Source organism: Sceloporus occidentalis, unplaced genomic scaffold, assembly GCF_023333645.1.
Source record: "Sceloporus occidentalis isolate IW3139 unplaced genomic scaffold, rSceOcc1.0.p SCAF_1, whole genome shotgun sequence".
Classification (NCBI taxonomy): Eukaryota; Metazoa; Chordata; class Lepidosauria; order Squamata; family Phrynosomatidae; genus Sceloporus; species Sceloporus occidentalis.
In genome coordinates, this window is record NW_028316981.1 from 234,868,144 (window position 1) to 234,890,417 (window position 22,274).

General features: G+C 41.4%; 1 protein-coding gene across 3 annotated transcripts in view; it reads right to left on the reverse strand.

Annotated features, from left to right (window-relative positions):
• Positions 1-22,274, reverse strand: part of LOC149323626 (SWI/SNF-related matrix-associated actin-dependent regulator of chromatin subfamily A member 2-like) — a 169,212-nt gene that overhangs the window by 144,746 nt on the left and 2,192 nt on the right. For 2 of the 3 annotated variants that reach the window (XM_089490224.1, XM_089490237.1), the window contains exon 2: positions 3,767-4,025. In XM_089490224.1, coding sequence (XP_089346350.1) covers positions 3,767-3,991 — 225 coding nt within the window. In that variant the 5' untranslated portion in view covers positions 3,992-4,025. Of the gene's footprint in view, positions 1-3,766; positions 4,026-21,981; positions 22,163-22,274 lie in introns of those variants that run through there. The other variant, XM_089490231.1, reaches the window with a different exon arrangement.

Genomic DNA, 22,274 nt, shown 5'->3' on the forward strand with positions numbered 1-22,274 from the left:
AAACCCCCTTATTTAACCCCCTTTCTATCTAACCCTATATATTTTTTTAAAACCCAGCATTTTCCCCATGTCCTCCATTTTTATAAAAGTGTCCTACATTTGAAAATGTTGTCCTACATTTGTCCCGGTTTGGAGGTCCTGACTTATGGCAACCCTAGCTCTAGTTCTCAGATAATAAATTTCAGGTCTGCAACAGAAATCTTAATTTCTTCCCATATAATCTAGTTTAGAGGTGGGAACTTTACAGCAGCCCTCCAACTGAAATTCACAGCAGTTCTAACAAGCATAACCAATGAGAGTCACAGTTCAACAATATATGGAGGGCCACACAATTTCCAACCCTTACCTAGTTTAAAATCTGTTCTTAGAAATCACCTAAAGTAAATCAGTCTTCCTTGACCTCGTGGGCTTTAGATGTGTTAGACAATCACTGCTATTATCTATACCAGCTTGGTCACTGGCTATGCTGCTGGGGATGATGGAAGTTGTTGTAAGCAACATCAGAAAAGAATATAGTTTTGGGAAATTTAATTTAAGTCATCCAAACAAATAATTACACTTTTGCAAGTCTAAAAGGGTTAATGGGATATAATCTAATCAGAATCCTAAATTCCACAGATTTCCACAAGAAAGTTTTAAAGTGGATTTTTTATTGTGGTTACACTGACTTCAGACTACCTGGTTACCATATAAATGCAGATTAAGCAGCACATACCAATAACAGAAAGGGGAATAGCTTTCCTAGTCAAGCACATAGGCCTGTTACAGACAGCCAAAATAAAGCTGCTTCGAGTCACAGTGGAGGTATGGTGTTTCAATGATGCATGCGTCCTAAGAGTCCAGAAGCCACACCAAAGCCACACTCCAGTCCTTAGGGCTGGAGCGTGGCTTTGGTGTGACTTCTGGACTCTTAGGATGCATGCATCATTGAAACACCAAACCTCCACTGTGACTCGAAGCAGCTTTATTTTGGCTGTCTGTAACAGGCCATAGTTTCTCCATTTTGCCAGAGGGAGGGCATGGGTTTACCAAATCACATCCTGTGAAAGCAGTTGTATGAATCCTACCCATGATGGGATCCCATCACTAAACTACCAAGCAGGAGGCAGGTCCTGAAAAGACTGGGTTTCCTAACGTAAGCAAAACAATTTGGATCTGAACCAGTGGCCTCTCAATGGAAGGCCTGTAGTTCAGAGACAGGACCAAGATCAAATGAGTAATAACATTAAATAAGTGGAGAGGCAAGTTTTTTCTTGATTCCCCTCTCCATCTAGTCTCCACATAATCTCTGAAGCCTTGATTTAGTGAGAGTAACACAAGGAAAGAAACGGAGAAGGGGAAAATAAATGAAAGTAACCTCAACCCCTTCTGCTGGCTAGAGCATATACTGAACAGAATTCTGCTCAGGGAACACTTCACATAGAAGGGCTAAACTCATGATTCTCTGCCACTGGGAATATTACTGAATATCATTGAATAATACCACTGAATATCACTGCAATATAATCTAATAATTGCAGGATCATAACCAACCCACAAGGCTTTTCTTTTTCTTTTCCTGTTTTGTTTTGTTTTTGGCTAAAAGAGTGCTGGATACAGTTCAATCTGTCCCAACAGATTATCTAGCATTAAGTCACTTAAAGGGATTTTGAGTGCTGCTTTTTATGCTTTAGAAGATAAGACAGAGAGAGGTCAGAGAAGTATCTAAAATAATTAAATAAATAAAAGAGTTAAGTATCTAGCTGAAGATAAGCTTTTAATTGTATGGGACAGCACACTGTATTACTATGATCCACAGGAACAAGTTATACTCTCATCCCTATGACATTATGTTCCTGTTCCAGAGAAAACAGTATTGTAATGAGTTACAAAGTTATACGAAAAACAAAATGGTCATATTGTAAATCAGCTTCAGCAGCAAATTAAAATCCTCTTTTGTCTTCTACAGCGCAACAGGCAGTTCCTGTTCATCTTCTGCATAATCCAGTTCCTGAAGTTTTCCATCTCAGTTAGTTCAAAAGGCAAGCACTGTGATATTTAAATCTCAAGCAACAGTATTCTATAACTTTTGGTATTCTGGCAAAAAAAAAACACTGTGATAACATTTGTTCCCCCCTCTTTTGACACCCACAAATACTTTCCACTCCCCACACTGATTTTATGAAAACCGAAAATTGCAAGGAAAAACTCTTCAACCAGGGGAAAATCAGAGAAAAACGGGTATGTAGGATTTCTGCTACATTATGAACTATGGTGGGGAAGTCAAAGTTTAGGTAGAACTTTAAGAACAAAAAACACAGATTGACATGGGATTCTAGGGCTCTCGCCTATATTCCTTCATGACACACAACCTCTCCTCTGATGCTATGGCCAACACTTCCTCCTTCACACCCACAAATTCAGCAAAGATGTAACATATAAAAACTGGCTCTGAACTTTCCCAGCAGTGCTGCTGCTGCCATTTCCATCTCACGGTGTACATCAGCACAGAGAAGCCACTTTCACCGTACATCGTAACCTGCGAAATGTGGAAAACTGTGTACAACTGATAATACCTCAAAGAAGAACAGAAAATGTTGTTTGCAATGGGCAAAGCTTAAAAAGAAGTATTTGGGTCCTGGCACCCTCTCTGAAATAATGCATACAGGGAGAATTCTGGAATAATTCTTTGATTCTTCTGTTCTTGTGAGTTACCAAGACAGGAGCTAATTGTGTTCCTGCTCATCAAAACAGTGCTGCTGAAACTAAGATGCCTATACAGAGTAAATAAGGATGGTAGAAAAGGTTTTGGAGTACTTTAGGCAATGTTCCCTTACTTAATGACAAACTGCCTCTGCATGCAGGGGACTGGGAAAGAGCAAATTCTCAATATTTGTAATGAAAAACCCTCAATTGAACTGTCTCTGTGTCCCTCCAATGGTGCATGGGAAACACTGCACCAAATAACTTGATGAACTACAGTCTATGCAGAATGATTCACTCAATAAGCTAAGGGAGTTAATAACAAAGAAAAAAATACCTATCACATATTAGCCCCAAAGCTGTGTGGGAAACATCTCTGCAGTGCATAAGCTGAGCTGCTGCCAATAGTGAAGTGAATAAGGAAACCCTTGTTTATATGGCAAGGGAGCGCCGAATGGACAGATTTACATGGAAGTAAATCTGAGTATCAGATCTCGTCTGATCTTGGAAACTAAGCAGGGTCAGCCCAGATTAGTACTTGGATGAGAGACCACAAATGAATACCAGGTGCTGTGGGCTACACTTCAGAGGAAGAAACTGGCAGAACCACGTCTGAGTATTCCTTGTCTAAGAAAACCCTATGAAATTCTTGGATCACCAATTTGCACACACACACACACACACGTCTGAGTGACTCCAGTTAAGTCATTTTGTTCATGTGCAATTGGGATGAGGTGTACTAGACTAGCTTTGCTCATCAGGTCCACAATAACTGAAAGCCATCAAATCCCACCTGAATGAACATAAGTATGTCAATCACCTGTGGAGCAGTTGAGAGGAGAGCAAAAAATGCACAAAAAGAAAACATGCCCATACAAAGGCTTTCTTACAATCTGTCATAAATGCAATAAGGAGCACCAAATCTACAGTCTATAATGCTGTTCCGAATACAAAACAGATGATACTCCTATCTCAGGATCATTATTACTCAGAAAAAAATAAATGCAACAGTAATGTTTGGTTTTCACTCTTATAAGATGTCTACTTGGGATCTAAAGTAGAAAAATCTGTGAGAAGTACTTACTTTGTGCATTTGGTGCATGCCTTCTTGTGAATAATCACTCGGTCCCATAGCTGGCATTGGATGTGGAACACTTGGAGGTCCGGGACTTGGTCCCATCATGCTGTGCACTGAACTTGGTGAAGGGCCTGGTCCAGGGCTGGGACCCAATATTGGGCCTGGAGATGGCCCTGGCCCTGGAGAAGGGCCAGGATGAGGCATTGCACCAGGATCTGTTGGTGTCGACATCTATTTTCTGTCTCTGTATCAATCAATGATAGAGCTGCAGAGAAAAGGAGAAAAGGCACATTACTTATATAATATTGAAGCTACTTGTTCAAAGTCAGTAAAGATACATGACATCACTTTCACAGACTCTGTAAAAGCAATGCCAGTTATTTACCCAACTTACAAATAAGTCAGCTGAATAAGAAATCTTCAACTGATTCTACATCAAAACAAGCTAGCTGTTAAAGGAGTTTCCCCAATTGTAAAAGGAATCCATTATGAAAGAAAAACATAGAAATCAAACTGAAGTTTTTAGAGCAAAACTATAACGTGCTTTCCATGGTTTGATTCTGTTTTAAATTGAACACCTTCCTGGGAGTCTCTCTGTAAAGGGAAATCTATAAATAAATGTTTAATGAGATATACCAATAAATAAATAAGAAGAGATTCTCCAAAGAAACGTGCCAGATTCCTTCTTGTTATTTAAGAAAACCATTAAGGATAGATCTCTGAAACCTGTCCTTTTTATATGCATGATGCAGAGTAAGCTCTCACCTATCAGGATGAAAAATAAATAAATAGCAATTACATTTTTATAAACCCTCAATAACAACAACGAAAGACAATGTAAACTGATAGTCATAACCAAGTCACAAAGCCATGAACTTTTCAGTATGTATAATGATGCACAAATATGTGTGAAGACATCTGAAATCTGTGCTTGTATGTGTAAGTGAAAGCGTATGCCTGAACAAACAACAATGACCAATTAAGGCATGAGCTTACTCTATCTATTGACTCTCTTAGATCAGACAACCTGAAACCTACTTCACATGATGCAAGCCAATATTGTCTTCTCTCCAAGCCTATAATCCTATATTGTGCGAACAGAATAAAACTTCAGAGCAAACTCTCAGAATAAGTACAGGTATATCCTCCCTTACCAGGTGCTTTCATGCTCAATACAACTCTCTCTCTTCAGAGCCACTGAGTCTTTGCAGTTCTATCCCTCTAAATCTAAATTGTAACTGATGACAAATGATGGTTGCAGTCCACATGCCATTTGCTCCCCAGGAGTTTATTGTCAATTATAGAGTCATTTGCTGTGTGTAATTCAAATGTTGATGTATTGGCCTGAAGAAGAGCCCTCCCTCCTTGCCAGCTGTCCTCTTCTGGCCTGGGAGGGAATGGAAAGATAGGCCCAGCCATCAGGCCTGGCCTAGATTAAGAAGCAGAGCCCTCTCTCTAGTCCATCTGCCTTGGTCCAGGCCTCAGAGGGAGAGAACAACTGCTGGACCTGATCCATTTCGCCACCACCATTCTCTTCTCCTTTTGTGTCGTGTCTTTTTAGACTGTAATTCTGAGGGAAGGTAACTGTCTAATTAAAAATAATAATAATTGTAAGCCGCTCTGAGAGCCTTTAGGGCTGAAGGACGGGTTATAAATACCGTAAATAAATAAATAAATCAGTAGTTCCCACTTTTGGCCCTCCAGATATTTTAGTCTTCAGTTCTCAAGACCTCAGCCATCATGGTCAATGGTCAAGCATTCTGGTAACTGAAGTTGAACATATACGGAGATATTATTATTATTATTATTATTATTATTATTATTATTATTATTTGTATTCTGGGACTTCCTAATGAAACTTTATTTTGCACAGAAAAACTGGGCACATATCCACGGATGCTGCAACCACAGATTCAACATCTATGGCTTGAAAATTTTCGCCCTCCCAAAATAAATAAATAAATAAATAAATAATCCAAAAAAGCAAACGTTAATTTTGCATTTTATAAGGGACCCCATTTTATTACCCCACTGTATATATTGGGACTTGAGCAACCACGGATGTTGGCATGCATGGAGGTTCTGAAACGAAGCCCCAGCAGATACAAAAGGCCCATTGTGTTTAAAAGAAAGAAAGAAAGAAAGAAAGAAAGAAAGAAAGAACTAAAACAGTGTATTTTGGTACAAACTACAGCTTTTGCAGAAAAATGCTCAGTTTCACAAACATAAAAATACGTTGTTTGTGCAAACAACATTTTTTCCAAAAAAAACCCCACAACATGGACAATAACCAAAATGTACAAAATATTCTTGTAATCTTGCCCAAAAGGAAGAAAAAATGAGATTATTCCATCTTGCATTGAGAACAAAGGCCCTGTCCAAACCGGCCTGAAAGGTCAGCCTGGGGGCAGAGTTGGGGCATAGCATCCTGACGATGCATGACCAACTCTGCCTGTCCAGGGCGCCCTGATGCCGCGCACTGCTCCAGATGACATGCGGGCGGCATCATCGCGTGCCTCCAGTACTGCATCCAGATGATGCAGCGTGTAAGGCTATGGCGCCCTTTTGAGGGCACAAAAAAGCAGCTGCTTTTTCTGGCTCCTTTTTGCACTCTCGAAAGGCCGGATTGGGGCTGTGGCATGAAGTTGCCGCGCGGCCCTGATCTGGCTGAAGAAGGGGCGGGCTGCCCCTTCAGGACTGTTTGTACAGCCCCTGAGTGAGTAAAGATTTACATCCCTAAAACAGAGGTTGGTAATCAGCACACTAAACAGCATGGATTGGGTTACCAGAGTGAAAATTGAAAAGAGCTGAAAAGGTGCAACACATCTTTAATTGTGGTGTTGAAGAAGGAAGTTCAGTATATTTGCTTGAAGGCAATCAACAACAAGCTTGTTACCTGGTTGCATAACCAGCAATAACTGTTGCAATTCCTGCTACTACACAACTTTTAAAGGTATAGTTTCACACACACACACACACACACACACACATCTGCAGTTTTCACTCTGGCAACACTAAGCTTGCAAGAGGCTGGTCTTACTCAAAAGATTTTCATATGGGGAAGAAATGAGGCTGTTTGATGCCTTAGTATGAGCAGAGTAGGCCTGAAGGAGAGGAAAATCTCCAGACCAATTATCCATCCTCCCAAGACCTGCTGGGCCTCACACAAATTCCCATAATATAAAAAACAAAACAAAGCCACTTCCAGTTAGTTGGGGGGAGGAACTTTTGGGAAGCTTTTAAAAGATATATGACACCTTATGGAAAAGGAGGGAATTCTCTACTTTTGGCCACATAGGGGGCAAGGGAGGACTGGAGACCTAGGAGGGGCCTGGAAAATGGCTGGGAACACCACATGCGGGCCTCAGGCCATGATTCTTCCCCCCTCCCCTCCCCCGAATTAAAAGATGTAAAGTGCAAGGCAGAGCCAATGTGATGTAGTGACTTGACCATTGGACTACGACTCAGAAGAACAGAGTTCAAATTCCTATTCAGCCATGAAACTCCCTGGGTGACCTTGGGCAAGTTCCAGTCTCTCAGCCTCAGGGGAAGGGAATGTCAAACTCCATCTGATCAAATCATGCTAAGAAAACTCATGATAGCTTCCCAAGTAGTTGGAAGTGACTAGAAGGCACATAATAACAAAAGGGAGGAAAACTGATTCTTCCAATTGTTGGTGTTTCTGGAACCTTAGTTTCTAAACCATTGGGGCTATGTTCCTGCCACAAACTATTCATGCTAAACTGTACTGTTTTAGGATACTATACAAGCTGAATACCAGCCATACAATCCAACTCAACATTTAGTCAGGTGAGGTTAACCATCAATATATCCACCAGGCATAACCAAAGCCCAGTCTCAGAGTTTGTCCTCTCTCCCTGCTGCTTTTAGAACTTTACTTCTTATCTGGTTTAGATTGCACTGTCTTACCCAAGTGCCTGATCCACACCTTTACCTGCCCAAGCCCCAAAGATCCCTCCCCCCCCCAAAAAAATGAATCAGCTTGCCAAGACAGTGATGCATCAAAAGCAAACACACCTTAGTGAAGGAGAAGAGGTTGTTCTGGTTTGTATAAAATGACATTCCACCAGTTGTTCTATTTGTGCAGGACTAAAGCTACATCTGTCTCCCCCCCCCCCGACTTTGAGGACACTTTGAAAACATATTATATGGACATATGAGTAGACCTGGCTGCTGATGCATGACCTTGGTGTAGTGTGCCAGTATATTCTCAATTTCCTCCTACTGAAAAAAAATCCACTCAGATGCAGGGGTGGCCAACACCTAGCCTCCATACTGCCATGATAGCACTGTGATAGCACACACAGAGAGCTAAAGTTTCTTTGAGAACAATGTGTATGCAGACAAGCTCCAGGAAAAGAGATCTCACCTAAACATTAGGAAGAACTTTCTGACAGTAAGAGCTGTTGACAGTGGAACAGGCTGCCTCAGAGAGCACTGGAGTCTCCTTTGGAGGTTTTTAAACAGAGGCTGGATGGCTATATGTCGGGGTGTGTGAGTGTGTGCGTGCTTTAATTGTCTATTCCAACTCTATGGTTCTATTAAAATATATCTTATTTTAAATGGAAGCACAAGTCTGCTTTAAAACAACAGACATACCCATATATACTCGACTATAAGTCGACCTCATGTATAAGTCAAGGGCAGGTTTGGGGGGTAAAATTATAGATTTTGATATGACCCTTGGATAAGTCAAAGGTAAAACTTAGGGGCATGTAACAAAGGATCTAAAGGATGAAGCACCTACAAAGTCTACAAAATTATGGCAGGCTTAACTGTTTTAGGTCACACGAAAGGCTGGACTGAAGAGAGAGTAGAGGGAGGTCAGTGCTTCTAGGAGAGATTGCACTCTTGCCTTTCACCAGGGGATGGTTCCCTTTTTAATAAGAGTTAAAGTATAATATTTACATTTGACCCATGGATAAGTCAACCTAGGTTTTTGGGATAAATTTTTTGACTAAAATTTCTAGACTTATACATGAGTATATACAGTATACACTTCCTGTATACGTTGTTTCCAAATAATTTTTTTAAAAAGTTGACACTATTTAACAGCAATTTCAGCTGCACAGGATAAACCCCCATACACCATGACCTGGGGAGGATCCAATGCAACTCCCTCCCATGGGATATTGCCCATACAACCTTGAAGTCACTACCCATTATTAATTTCTTTCATTCCAGATCCATTGTATAAGCATAGTAATCAAAGATCCATCGTGACACAGTGCTTTGAGTGTTGAACTGAGCCCAGAAAACCTGTGTTTGAATTCCTGCGCCAAAGGCTGCTGCCAAACTGCAGAATTAATATGGTTTGACACCATTTTAATTGCCATGGTGCCATCCTTTGGAATCCTGGGATTTGTAGTCTTGTTGTGATGCCAGAGATCTCTGACAGAGAAAGTTAAATATCTCACAAAACTACAAATTCCAGAATTCCACAGCACTGAGCCATGGCAGCTAAAACAGCATCAAAACTGCCTTAATTTTGCAGTATAGATGCAGCCATGGAAACCCACTGGGAGGCCTTGTGCAAGTCGCACTATCCCGGCCTATAAAGAAGGCAGTAGCAAACTACTGAATAAAATTTTGCCAAAAAAATAAATAAATAAATTCTGTGATGGGGACACTCTAAAATGGAGCCAACTTGAAGGAACATAACAGTATGACAATGAATACTCAGTAATACTTGATTACTTTAATATATTTACCTTGTAAACAATATGTTCTTGTGTTTTACTACCCATTTCCTTTCTCTGATTAAGTCAGGAAAAGAATTCAAACAAGAGCTCTGGAATATGCTTTAAATAAACTACCAAGGGAGCCAACTCCTTGCAAGGTTACGCCACAGAAATACCTCTGAAGCCATACTGTACTCGCAAAACAAACAATAACTACAGAAGACCACAGGGGCTAATTAGTCTCCCACATTCCCAAACCAGTCACAAAAGGAAGAGTTTTAAATGCACAAAACTGTATCTATTGGGTCACTTACAAGGTGCTCACAAAGGCAACTTTGTGGAGGAGGGTTGCAACAGAGGTACATAAAAGTAATGCAAAGGACAAACATACTGTTGAAAGAAATATCACTATTAAAAACAATAATCTTTTACAGTAAAATTAACCAGGACTTGGGAGAAAAATCAAAGTAAATAGCGGTCGTACCAAAGACTATATTTGAAACACCAACTGCTACGTGAACAAGAAATAGTACCATCACACCACTATCATGAGATGCAACTGTGCTGTTTTATCTTTAACTGAATCTGCCCATTAGATGCATCATGTTTTCTATATAAACAAGTTATTTGAAATGTAATGGCGAGTCTGTGTAAAGTGACCTTGACCGCAGCACCATTTAAACTGAGACTACTTCCACAGAACATGAGATGTTTTTGCAATCAAGTCTGAAAGCTAAACATTTGTTTAACAGTTTTCCAGCTGCTAGTTCTGCATAAATAATCACTGTCCAGCATAAGTCCTGAATGCCTTAGATTAAGGACCCCCCCCCAATACTCTTTCTTTTAAACCTGTATTAACATTTATCATCCAATCTCATGGGGCAGCATTATTGTACTTTATTTTGCATCAAACAAAGAATACACTTATTTTACATTAAGTAGTGGTAAGCCACCATCATGGATTTGGGTGGGTGGGAACTCTACTTTTTTGCATGCACAAACACATGCCCCTACCTCTCCTTTCCTAGACTGGGCCAGAGGTTTAGTATCATAGATAAGAGACAGTTTTAAATCCTATGGAAGCCATGCTCCCATGCACAGCATTCACTCTGAATTACCACGTTTTCCTCATGGAAAAACAGCTGTTTCAGGGCATTGAGTTGGCAGCAGAAAATGCCAAATTCTGTCAGAATTTAGTTCAGCAGTGTGTATACATAAGGTCTGCAGATAAGAACACAGTGCAATGACTGAATCCTGATTTTTAAAGCTCTCCATATGAGCCAAATTGACTCTACAGGTTACATCACTTTCATTCAGTGCCAGTTGGCACTGCTGCCAGCACTTTCATCTCATCATGTGTTTCCATACAATGCACATTCTGTAACCAGATCTGTTGGATTATGCTGGGGAAACTGGCCCATCCCTTAGGAATATTTAGGCTTCTTTGGTTCCATTATGTTCCCAGATTTCCCCTATATACACATATACTTATACAAAACATCTTCATGAATGTAATAATTGCACCGACATGTATATACATCATTGTTTATTTTCTATGTGTTCCCTCACTTTCACATTGGATCTACTGAGGAAAAAAAAGACACAAAAATGTAGACAGGCAAATGCAGAGAAATTAAAGTTGCATGACCTATCTGTAAGATGTTCAGGCACATACAGTTTAAATCAGGATATGTGTCTTGAACATATGTCCTGACATGGGCACTCGTGTTTGACGTAGATCAGCATAAAAACCAGATTGATCCGCAGTAAAACTCTAGTACACAAAGAGCCTGTGAATTTCTAATACCTAATAAAATAATCTATGAATCAGCATGGCCAATAAAGTAGTATAAGCAGAGACAAACCACTCGACAATGACTCATTAAGACCAAAACAAGACTGTTAGAAATCCAAGATTGTAGCCTGAGGCTGGGGAGTAATACAGTATCAGTACATAACACAGCTTCCCCAGGCTAATTTCCCTTCAGATGTATTGCACTACAATTTCCATCATTCTCAGTGAGTACGAACACCCCAATCCCTAGTATGGCTAATAAATCTGAAGACCAGTGCATCTATACAGCACCAGATTAAAGTTGGTTGACATCCATTTATCCCACTAAGTGTTACTGTTACTAGGTATCCATAGAGTTTAAGTCCTGAACTCATAAATCATGCTTTATCATTCCTTAACTGACTATTAAAGCCTTCAATTAGGCAGCATTAAATTGCTAAGTGCTGCATGAGAGGAGGAGAACAGATCTGTACTAGATTCAACATCTTTCAGTCTTCTTCTTCATGGTCTCAGTCTTTCACAAATATGGGTCCTGTGCCTGCTCACAGCCACATTCAGAACATTTTAGAACCTAGAACATGCTGAACTCTCTTTTCTATGGCTCCTTTTCAGCCAGCTGAACTGATATTGGTGTCAACTTTAGGCCTCAACTGAGCCTCTGCCAGAACTCTATGATGTTTATCACACTATACTCTTAAAGTGCTACTATTCCACTTTGACTCCTCCTCTAGCTGCCTCCTGTTGCATTCTGGTATTGGCATTTTAAGGAGGGGTATTTAGAATTCTCAGGCAGAGTTCTCTGCCTGAGAATTCTAAATACCCCTCCTTAAAACTACAAATCCCAGAATGCAACAGGAGGCAGCTAGAGCAGTCAAAGTGGAATAGTAGCACTTTAAGAGTATAGTGTGATAAACATCTATGACTGCAAGAATTTGGTAAAGACATCAACTGCATGATTTGGATCTAATGAGAAGCAATATAGAAGTGAATGTGGAAAAAAATGGTCACTTTTTGTCCTTTTAAAATGGATCCACTGTTTTTTGATTATCTTAAGCTCAAGCCAACAGTACATTTAAGTTTCCTTGATTGTTACTTTATTGAAAAAATGCAAACACTGAATAGCCTGTTACTCCTCCTGAAAGAGATGACAACTCAAACATGAGGTAGCAAATCTTCCCACAAAGAATACTTCATAACAGCTCTGTGCTTCACTAATACTGGTTTTCTTCTCAATGAAGGACTAAATCTTCAGGTAAGGCTGAAAAAAGAAAGGGTTGCTGTCTGGAAACAATTTTGTCCACTGCTAACATTAACAGATTCTTCTCATGATTATTTTGCTATTGATAGCTTGAAGGGAAACAACCAACAAAATGGAATTGTAACACTGCAGCCAGCAGGGAACACTGACAACTCCTCAGGTGCCTGCTTTCCATCCCCCTTGAACAACCATTCAGGTGATAGTCATGCCCCCCCCCCCCGCCAATCCCCTGCTTACTCAAGATCTATGCAGAGTGAGGATGGGCAATACACTGTTACAAAGATTTACTTCAAGCTGAATTGGCTTTGTTTACCCAAAGAGATGTCATCAAATAGCCAAACATGTTTTGTTACATGAGACCACCCCAATAATCATACAACCACGATCAACTAAAATTATCCAAGAATGAACAACTGCATTTTTTAAAAAAAGGTACAAAAGGAGAAGCATCACTAGGAAGCACCAACTTAAGAAAAAGGTAACCAGAGATTATTTTGCACTCCGGCTCCTTGAAAGCATACATTAACACCAAAAAATGCCAGTGGGCAAATATTCAACGCAGCATAACTTCAAGGTATTTCAAAAGGTACAATAGAAAATTATAATATGACATTATCCTAAAAAAAGAAAGAAGCCATTTGAGTGTCTCTTCCAAATTAATACAGAAAGAAAACTGCATTTCAGTTTCATGCTTAATCAAAATATAATTTTAAGAGTCTTCAAATAACATACACACATAGAATTTTTACCAAATCAAATAGTAAATTAAGCCCACAATGTTGAAAATAAAGTATGCTTTTAAATGACAGGTTAATACTGCTCTGTTAAACGTGTATAGCAATCTATTGTGCTTGGGATGAGAAATTTATATGAGTAACAAATAGGACTTAATAAATGAGTGAGAACAATGTTTCAGCGTCTTCGTTCCCCAGTTGCTTAAAATAAATGTTATCTGAATCCATGGTGCCACAGAAGTTGAAATATTCTGATTGAATCCAGAACAAGCTTGTCAGAAGTACTGCTTGTTTTTAAATCGTGTGTGTGTGAAATGTTAACATTCAGTGGGGAGGACAGGTAGACAAACCAAAACCTTTAGAACTACATTAACCAGTAGGTGTTCATATGCATAGTCTGTTTCCATTCTTCCCCACCTAAGCCCTTGGACTTCCTCTGATTTTTCCTGCTGATGCAAAGCCTTAAAGTTCTGCCCCACCTCTCTTAAATATCACTATAGTAGATTATTTTGTCGATGTCTGATCCTGTCCCAGACAGGATCAAGTCTCTCTGACAATTGTCAGGATGGGGTGAAAAAAACAGGAAGGTTTCCCTCTTTGTGTCATTCCCTTAAGGGATTAGTGATGTACCCTGCTGTGTCAAATAGAAAATTGGACCACGTAGTAGTATGAAGACAACAAGTCCAATTATATTGGCTCTAGGACCTTCCAAGCTGATCCACTGCTTTGCTGTCACAACAAAACAGAACTGGCATTGGGTAAAACTGCACTACCTTCAGCCATCTACATCGATGTGATGAAAAGTATATTATCCAGGAATAACTCATAAAAGAGCATGCCCAAATAGTAAGACCCGCTCCTACAATCTGAATACACTCAGGAAAGTTTACAAGCTATAACCAGTGCAACGCCACACAATATGACACTGCCCTGGTACTAGAATTATTAGATTATGTCACCGGAATAGTTGACGGTCTGGAAATTTAAAATGGATTACAGATAGTCAAGAATGAACCCTATTTTTCATGTCTGCATGTTGTGAGGTAACAGGTTCATGAGAAGTTCAAGTTTCATAAGGCTATGACTATATTTTCATCCTAATTCTGTATATCTCCATTAACAAAGTAGATGCGTACCTAGGCATTACTTCAACAGAAATCTTGGTACCAGAGGCAGAAATAAGACAGAAAGTATAGGTATATCCTCCTTCACCACAAAAAAGAAGAGCAGCTTGAACATGTTCTAGCAAATATTTTATTCGGAATTCAAAATATACACATGTGGAATGAAGTGACTATATCAAGTAAGCCATGCCTGTGTAAACAAAAACATGTGGAATCTTATAAGGGCCACTTCAAGGCTTCTTCGAAAATGCAATCCAGGGATGGATTTTTTCTTTCTTTCACCAGCCTCCACATTTTAAATTATTTCCACGTGGATGGCCAAACTTTTATATCTATGTTTTTCAAACATGCTGAGGGGTAGCTGTTGAAGCTTAACTGCTCCCCACTTTTCTCTGTTTTGTTATCCATGCATGTTAAGTAAGAGATTCCAAAAGCAACTGCTGTCTACCCTGCCTGTTGTAAGCAGTACACTTGGCTACAGCTGGGTTGACTGGAATAAAATCCTGCTCTTTCCCTGCTTAAGTGTTATTTCATTGTTTACTGCAAACATGCTTTTTCACCCCCTTAACAAGTTTGTGTTTCTCCAGCCCTCCTTCACCACTCTCCCAATGCCAAAGCAACTTTAAAATCTTCTAGCTAAACAGAAGACAAAGAAGAAAGCATTAGCTAGACAGGCATAGAATGTTTTTGTAAAAAGAAGTTTATTTTTGAGAGGCTTTGTGAACTGAGGCATGCCTGTACAGTAGAGTCTCGATTATCCATCCTTTGGTCAGCCAACATTCCGGATTATCAGGTGTGGCTGTAGGCATTTCCGCACCCCCAGACACGCCCCCAAACATGGCGGCCATGACGGGCAAGGAGAGAAGGGCGAGTTGAGCCTCGCCCCAAAACATGGCCCTAAGCATGGTGGCGGCAGCAGCTAACAGGGTGAGTACCTCTAGGCCCCAAAACAAGGGCTAAAGCATGGCAACGGGGAAGGCAATGGGCACAGCCAGGCCCCCAAACATGCCCTCCAGATTATCCAACAATTCCGTCTATCCAACTATCAGCCCGCCCATTTATGTCGGATAATCGAGACTCAACTGTATTTTAATTCAGCTTTCAGAGCTGTTGTTGTTGTGTGCCCTCAAGTCATTTCTGACTTATCATGAACCAATCACAGGGTTTTTGGGGGCTGAGAGTGTGCGACTCACCCAAGGTCACCTACTGAGTTTCCATGGCCAAGTGCAGAATCAAACCGTGGTCTCCAGAATCAGAGTCAAACCACTACACCTCACGGGCTCTCATAACTATATTCTTTATCTAATCACTTCTATGCATGAATACAGGCTGCAATTCAAACTCCTCTTGCAAGCTTCCTTTTCAATTGCTCCTCCACCTGCCCTCTCCCTCAATGCAAATGATGGAAAGAGAATCTATTTCCAGTTTTCCTACATTCTCTGAATATATGACTCGTTTTTCAGAAGCCTGGAATGGCCATGGTTAAGCTAAAACATAACTTCCAACAGTTAGTGCCTTGTCAACCCCTCTGTGTAAGATTAAGATTAACTAGCCCAATCAAGTAGAATTTTGAACCTGCAGTCCTTGAAAATTGCACGACCTTAGTCTGATACAGGAGTTAGAAGACTTGGGGGGGGGGGGGGGGGGGGCTGTACAGACCAGCCATTAGACCAGCCTGACAGCGGAGTTGGAGACATGGCGTCCATAAGACGCATGCCCAACTCTGTCCCCAGGCCAGCATGGCAATGTGTGCCACATCACACAGCAAGCAGCATCACAATGCTCCTCCTACATGACACAGTGCCAAAGGAGCTCTGAAAAGCCACAGCACCATAGCTATGGTGCCCTTTCCGGGGCACAAAAAAGGCAAGATCAGGGCCACAACATGTAGTTTCCATGGCTCTGTCCTGGCGCTAAAAGGGGCTGCTGCAGGCCACCCTTAAGGCGGTCTGCACAGCCTAAGGGACTAGAGACAAACATTTAATATTCTGGCACCAGACTTAGCACAGGTATATCTCAGTTTAAAAGGTACATGTGTTTCTCAGTGTTACTTCCTTAACAGAAAATTTGGTGTCAGGGCGGAAATGACAAGGAAGGTACAGTGTTGGAAGTTCCTACACCACAGAAAAAGAAGAGCACTTCATATTTCAGCTATCTTTTTGCTCAAAACTAAACAATATGCACAAGTAAAATAAAATAATAAGATCCTGTACGACTTGCATAAATAAAACATTTTGAACTTTCTAGAGACCACTGAGCTTTTCCCAAAAGGCATCCAGTGATTACTTTTTTCTTTCAGCAGTCTCCACTTTTTGTGATTTCTACTTTAGTGAACAAACAGATCTATACTTTTTTAGCATGTCAATGTAGTTGGAAAGCTAATCTGCTTTCCCCTTTTCTTTCTGTTTGCTCTTCACACATGCTCAGTAAGTGATGCAGCTGTTTACCTTGCCTGTTGTACTAAGCAAACACAGCTACAGTAGGATCACCTAGAGTGGAATCATCTTCTTTCCCAGCTCAAGCTTTGTTTATTGCACTATTTACCGCAGAGACACCGCTGCATTCCTACACTGACATTCTGTGTTTCTCCCACTCTCCTTTACCATTCTCCCCATTTCAATGCTGCTAAAAGACTGCCAGCTAAACAGAGGATGAGAAAGAAAAGAGGGTTGGGTGGGCATTAAAATCTTTCGTTAAAAGAAGCTTCACTGTCAGAGGCTTTGTTAATGGAGGCTTGCCTGTATTTCCAACGCACTCCATAGGACTATTAGGGTAGATGCAAACAATCATACTGAGCAGATACAGCCTTTGTTATTGTTGTGTGCCATCAGATTGTTTCCAACTTATGGCGACCCTAGAATCTATAACAGGGGTTTCTTGGCAAGCTTCTTCAGAGGGGGTTTGTCACTGCCATCTTCTGAGGCTGAGACAATATGACTTGCAGAAGCCTTTAGGAAAGGTCTTTTTTCAGACAATAGCCTCACTATTACAAGAACACTAGAACAGACTTGAAATCAGCAATTCATTTGGTGCAAGTACCAAATCCTTCCAACTGAGCTACTTGCCAACCCACTTTACAAGCTATCGTGCAGAATACAGATATCCCAACTTGGGGTGGAGGGTTTACAGTCACTGTTCAGACTGGGCAATTGCTTGATGGCCACACACCCAAGGTGCTTACCCTCAGGGAAAGAGGCAAAGCCCACCAGACCTTTTTTTCCCATTAAAATTATAGAAAGTAGATACAATATACATAGAAAAGTAGTCTATTTCATATTCATATTTCATTGTAAGCAAACAAAATGTTCCTCCACTCATTGTCAACAATACAATTCCCCCCATTCATAAGACTATGGAACCACAAAATATCCCAAGGATCACCTAATCCAGCTACTACAGGAATCCACAGCTAAAGCATTCCTGAGAGGCGTGCACCCAACTAGTTTCAAAGCTTCCAATAAAGAAGAGCCCACATCTTCCAAGGTAGCCTATTCCACATTGGAACAGTTCTCTGTCTCTCTAATTATGAAACTAATTGTACTTACGTTGATGTTAATGAAATACTGACCAGGGTAATTTCTGAACAGGATATTGATTATCGTAGGGTTCATCTACACTGTAAAAATAATGCAGTCTGACAACACTTTAACTGCCATGGGGCCATCCTACAGAATTCTGCAATTTGTAGTTTGGTGAGGTACCAGCACTTTTTGGCAGAGAAGGCTAAAGAGCTTCTAATACTACAAATTCCAGGAGCTACAGCTCTTAAAGTGGTGTCAAACTGCATTGTTTCTACAGTTTAAGCATGCCCCATACTCACTATCATTCCTCTCTGTACTAGCTGAAGTACATTTTTACCAGTCTACCACTTTTGGGGGGAGTGGATTTCCGGTGACTATTGAGGAGCCATTTTGCTTATCCTAATGGCAGCATGCAATGCTGTTAAACTGCTTTCAATTTTTCTTCACGGCTTGTTAAGATGTACTGTCTGCACATTACGAGAAAATGGACTGGATATCCACTTTATGTTCCAGCCCACACAACACAAGCCACTGTCAATGTAATTTACAGGCAGAGGAAAAATAATCACAATTTGTCAATGCAATCAGTGCTTTGCCAACTGGGAAAAGGTCCCCTAGAGGAAGCATAAGACACCACCAAGGGAGAGAAATAATTTCACAGACATTATTGGCAGTAAGCTAGTAAACAAGCCAGGATTGAGGTTTCCAAAAAGTGCAGGTCAACCAGCCTTGGGGATTGGTGAAAAGGAAGGGAAGGGTTTCAGGGCTCTTCCTGATGGCTTTGGCTTAAGTATCTGGAGGAGGAGGAAGAAATGGTGAGAAGGGGACAGACAAGGAGAAGTGGGGGGCTAGCAGGAATAAATCAATTTATATCCTGTATTTCTCTTGACATAATACCCAAGGCAGTATACAAGAAGTTAAAATAAAGTTCAGCTAAAATCTTATTAGAGTCAGCATGGTGTCGTTGTTTGAGTGCTGGATTATGACTCAGGAGACCAGGCTTCGATTCCCCACTCAGCCATGGAAACCTACTGGGTGAAATTAGGAGACATCACATGCTCTCAGCCCCCAAAAAACCTATGATAGGGTCACCTTAGGTTAGGGTGACCGTGTTGGGATCAACTTGAAGGCACACAAAAACAACAACAAAATTTTACTATACAAAAGTTAAAACACAAACTGAACTAACAATTCTATTAAAGCACCAAGTTAAAAAAAAGTTTAAAACGCAGGTTAAAATGTGCCCTAAACTGTTTTAGCTTTGTGCTAAGAGAAATAAAATAACAATTCTATTAAAGCACCAAGTTAAAAAGGTTTAAAACACATTTAAGATGCGCTTTGAACTGTTTTAACTTTGTGCTAACAGAATAAAATATGGCATCGCCTGCTTCTGCATACTCCCTTCTACCATGCTTCAAGAAATACAACTTCACACAAAGCTCATAAGGAACCAAAGAAAATGTATAAATACGGAGGAAAAAACACCTGAGGAAAGGTCATCCAGGCATTCTCACCTCCATTATCATATCACACTTGATAGCTTGTGTTTGCCTGCCAGTGAAATGGACACCACAGAAGAAACTCCACTTCCCCAATGCATCCCACCCCACAAATCTGCTCCAGAGAACTGGAGACCCTCCAGGGCAAATTTGGATAATAATAATAATAATAATAATAAACTTTATTTGTATACCGCTTTTCCGTGGACGATCAAAGCGGTTTCCAATATCAGATTAACAATACATAACACATCATGACTCTGACAGGTGGGGTGCTGCAGGGGACTGGAGAAGAAAGGCAGACACATGAAATAGGGTGGAAGTTGTTAAAAGGAGGGCTTGCTCACATCCCAGCCTTCATGGAGATGACTTTTGGAGCAACCTATACTCCTGAAGATGGGTCTTTGGGCATTTCTCACAGTGAAGAAACTCTGTGGAGGTGAACTCTGAGCAAGCAGGAGGCAAGGCAACCTGCTTCACATACAATCATCTTCAAAAATAACAGGAACCACAGGAACGCAGTGGAAATAGTTTTAATAGATCCATCTCAGTATACCCATTTGCTCCCGACTGAGAAGTCTCCATTCACGGATCACCGAGGTTACAACAATAATCAGGAACTCAATAGTAAGAAAATAATGAACACAGTCCAAAATAAAGCAAAAAGCACCCACAAACCTGTCCACCTTCTGATCTTAACTTCAAAGTCAAACAAAAGCCTGCGCATGAGGATGGACGTTACACTTTGGGGGGAAATATATATTCCACACCATTCCAAAATTAACAACCTAAAAAGGCAAGCCAGAAGACTTTTCCCACTCTTTTGTCAGCCTCAAGCCTCAGGTGTTGGTCAAAGCACTCTTCAAATAGGACAAGGAATGCACACCAACCACTTTAGCAATGAACAAAAAGAAAAGATCTAAGGCTACTTTGAACCTACTCTGGCGGTGCAGAGATTCTATGAAATCCTTACAGTACAGCTAGACCTGAAGCACAGACATAACTTGGGAGAAATACTTATTTAATGATGCTTCGCCTTCACCTCTGTCAAGCCCACATCTGTTACGTGACACACTTAACTTTGAATCTGCTTCAAAATGTTCATAGCTGATAGAACATTTTTTGTTGTTTCATGGGCCTGATGAATTGCAGATGGGCATAAAAATCTGACTCCTATTCTGTCCTCCTGCTAAACCATTTCAAACAGCCCCCACAGGAGGATGGAGGGGGGGCAATGCGCGAGAATAATAGGGCAATTAGGTTCACAAAGAGAAAGTGTGCCTAAATTTGCATGACAATACACTGACTCACACAGCCAAAGAGGGGCCCACCTCCTAACATGGAGCTGCTATAGTACTAAGGAATGGGAGGCTGGCTTTTGCATTCATTGTCCAGACCTCGGGAGTTTAAAGGCTGGGGCTAAAGGAAGCTGGAGGCAAGAAGGGGCTAAAAGGCCCACAAAAGAATGAAAGGCAGGCAACAATGCGGGAAATGTCAACTACCCTCTTAAAAGCGGCAGGGCTCCGGGACTGCCTTTCTCCCCCCCCCCCCCCAAAACACACACTTTTTGAGATCTCTCTCTCTGTCACACACACACACACACTTTAGTGAGATTACACACTTTTTGACTTCTCTCTCATGCACACACATGCTTTAGTGAGATAACAACACAAACACACTTTTTAAGATCTCTCTTTCACACATACACACACACTTTAGTGAGATCACACACACTTTTTGACTTCTCTCTCTCTCACACACACACACACACACACAGAGACTTTAGTGAAATCACACACTTTTTCAGCTCTCTGTCTCTCTCACACACACACACCTTAGCAGAGATCACACACACTTTTCTCTCACACACACACTTTAGTGAGATCACACCACACACACACACACACACACACACACACGTCCGAGCAAGTTGTGTACAGCTGCCAACATTTATGCAAACTAATGCAATCTAAAAAAAATCTAAGCGCCTGCGCACACAGACACACACACACACACACACCACACAGACCCCTGCGGCGCCAGAGCCATGTAATCAGCCCCTCTTGTTCCGTCTCAGATTGTGGGTAATCTTCACTGAGGAGGTGATGAAACCCTTCAGGATCCTCCCAATGCCGCCTGAAACAAATGGAGGGCCATCTCTCTCTCCCACAAGGCCTTGTTCAAGTTGCACAACACACACCGGAAGAGGCCATCGGCGCCCATGTGCTTGTTCCCCAACTTCGGCCCCAAAAAGGGGAGAGAGAGAAACACAATACACCCATCCCTGCGCCATAAATAGTACCAAAATCGCGACCCACACACACACTCCTTCCCATATAGATCGCCTATGGAGGCTTTTAAAAAGGGAAATTAAAAACACCCCACAACTCTTAAGACTTTTCTAGAAGTTTCAGGCTCTTTGCTATGGAATTCTGGGAGTTGGAGTTTGTTGTGGGGCCCAGAGGGCCCCACAACAAACTCCAACTCCCAGAATTCCATAGCAAAGAGCCAGACGTCGAGCCAAAGCGGTGCCAAACCGGGTTATTCCCCCAGTGCGGCTGCAGCCTTCCCTTTTGGGGGCTGTTTACCTCCTAGGTCTCGATTCAGGCTGCGCTTGGCATGGGCCTGAGAGGCCTAGCAGGGTGCCAGCGCCGCCGCTGCGGTGCCAAGGAGAGCCGACATGACTTCCTGATTCTCGGCGCTGCTGCTGAGGGAGAAGGCGGAGGAGGCGGAGGAAGGGAGGCAGAGCCAGCCCCACCGGCCTCGCCTCTTCCTCCTCCTCCTCTTCCCTCAGAGGAGCAGCAGCCGCCGCCACAACCACCAAAAAAACTTTTCCCTCCTTTCCCTGAGGGAAAGGGCCCAGGCTCCTGGCTCCCATTAG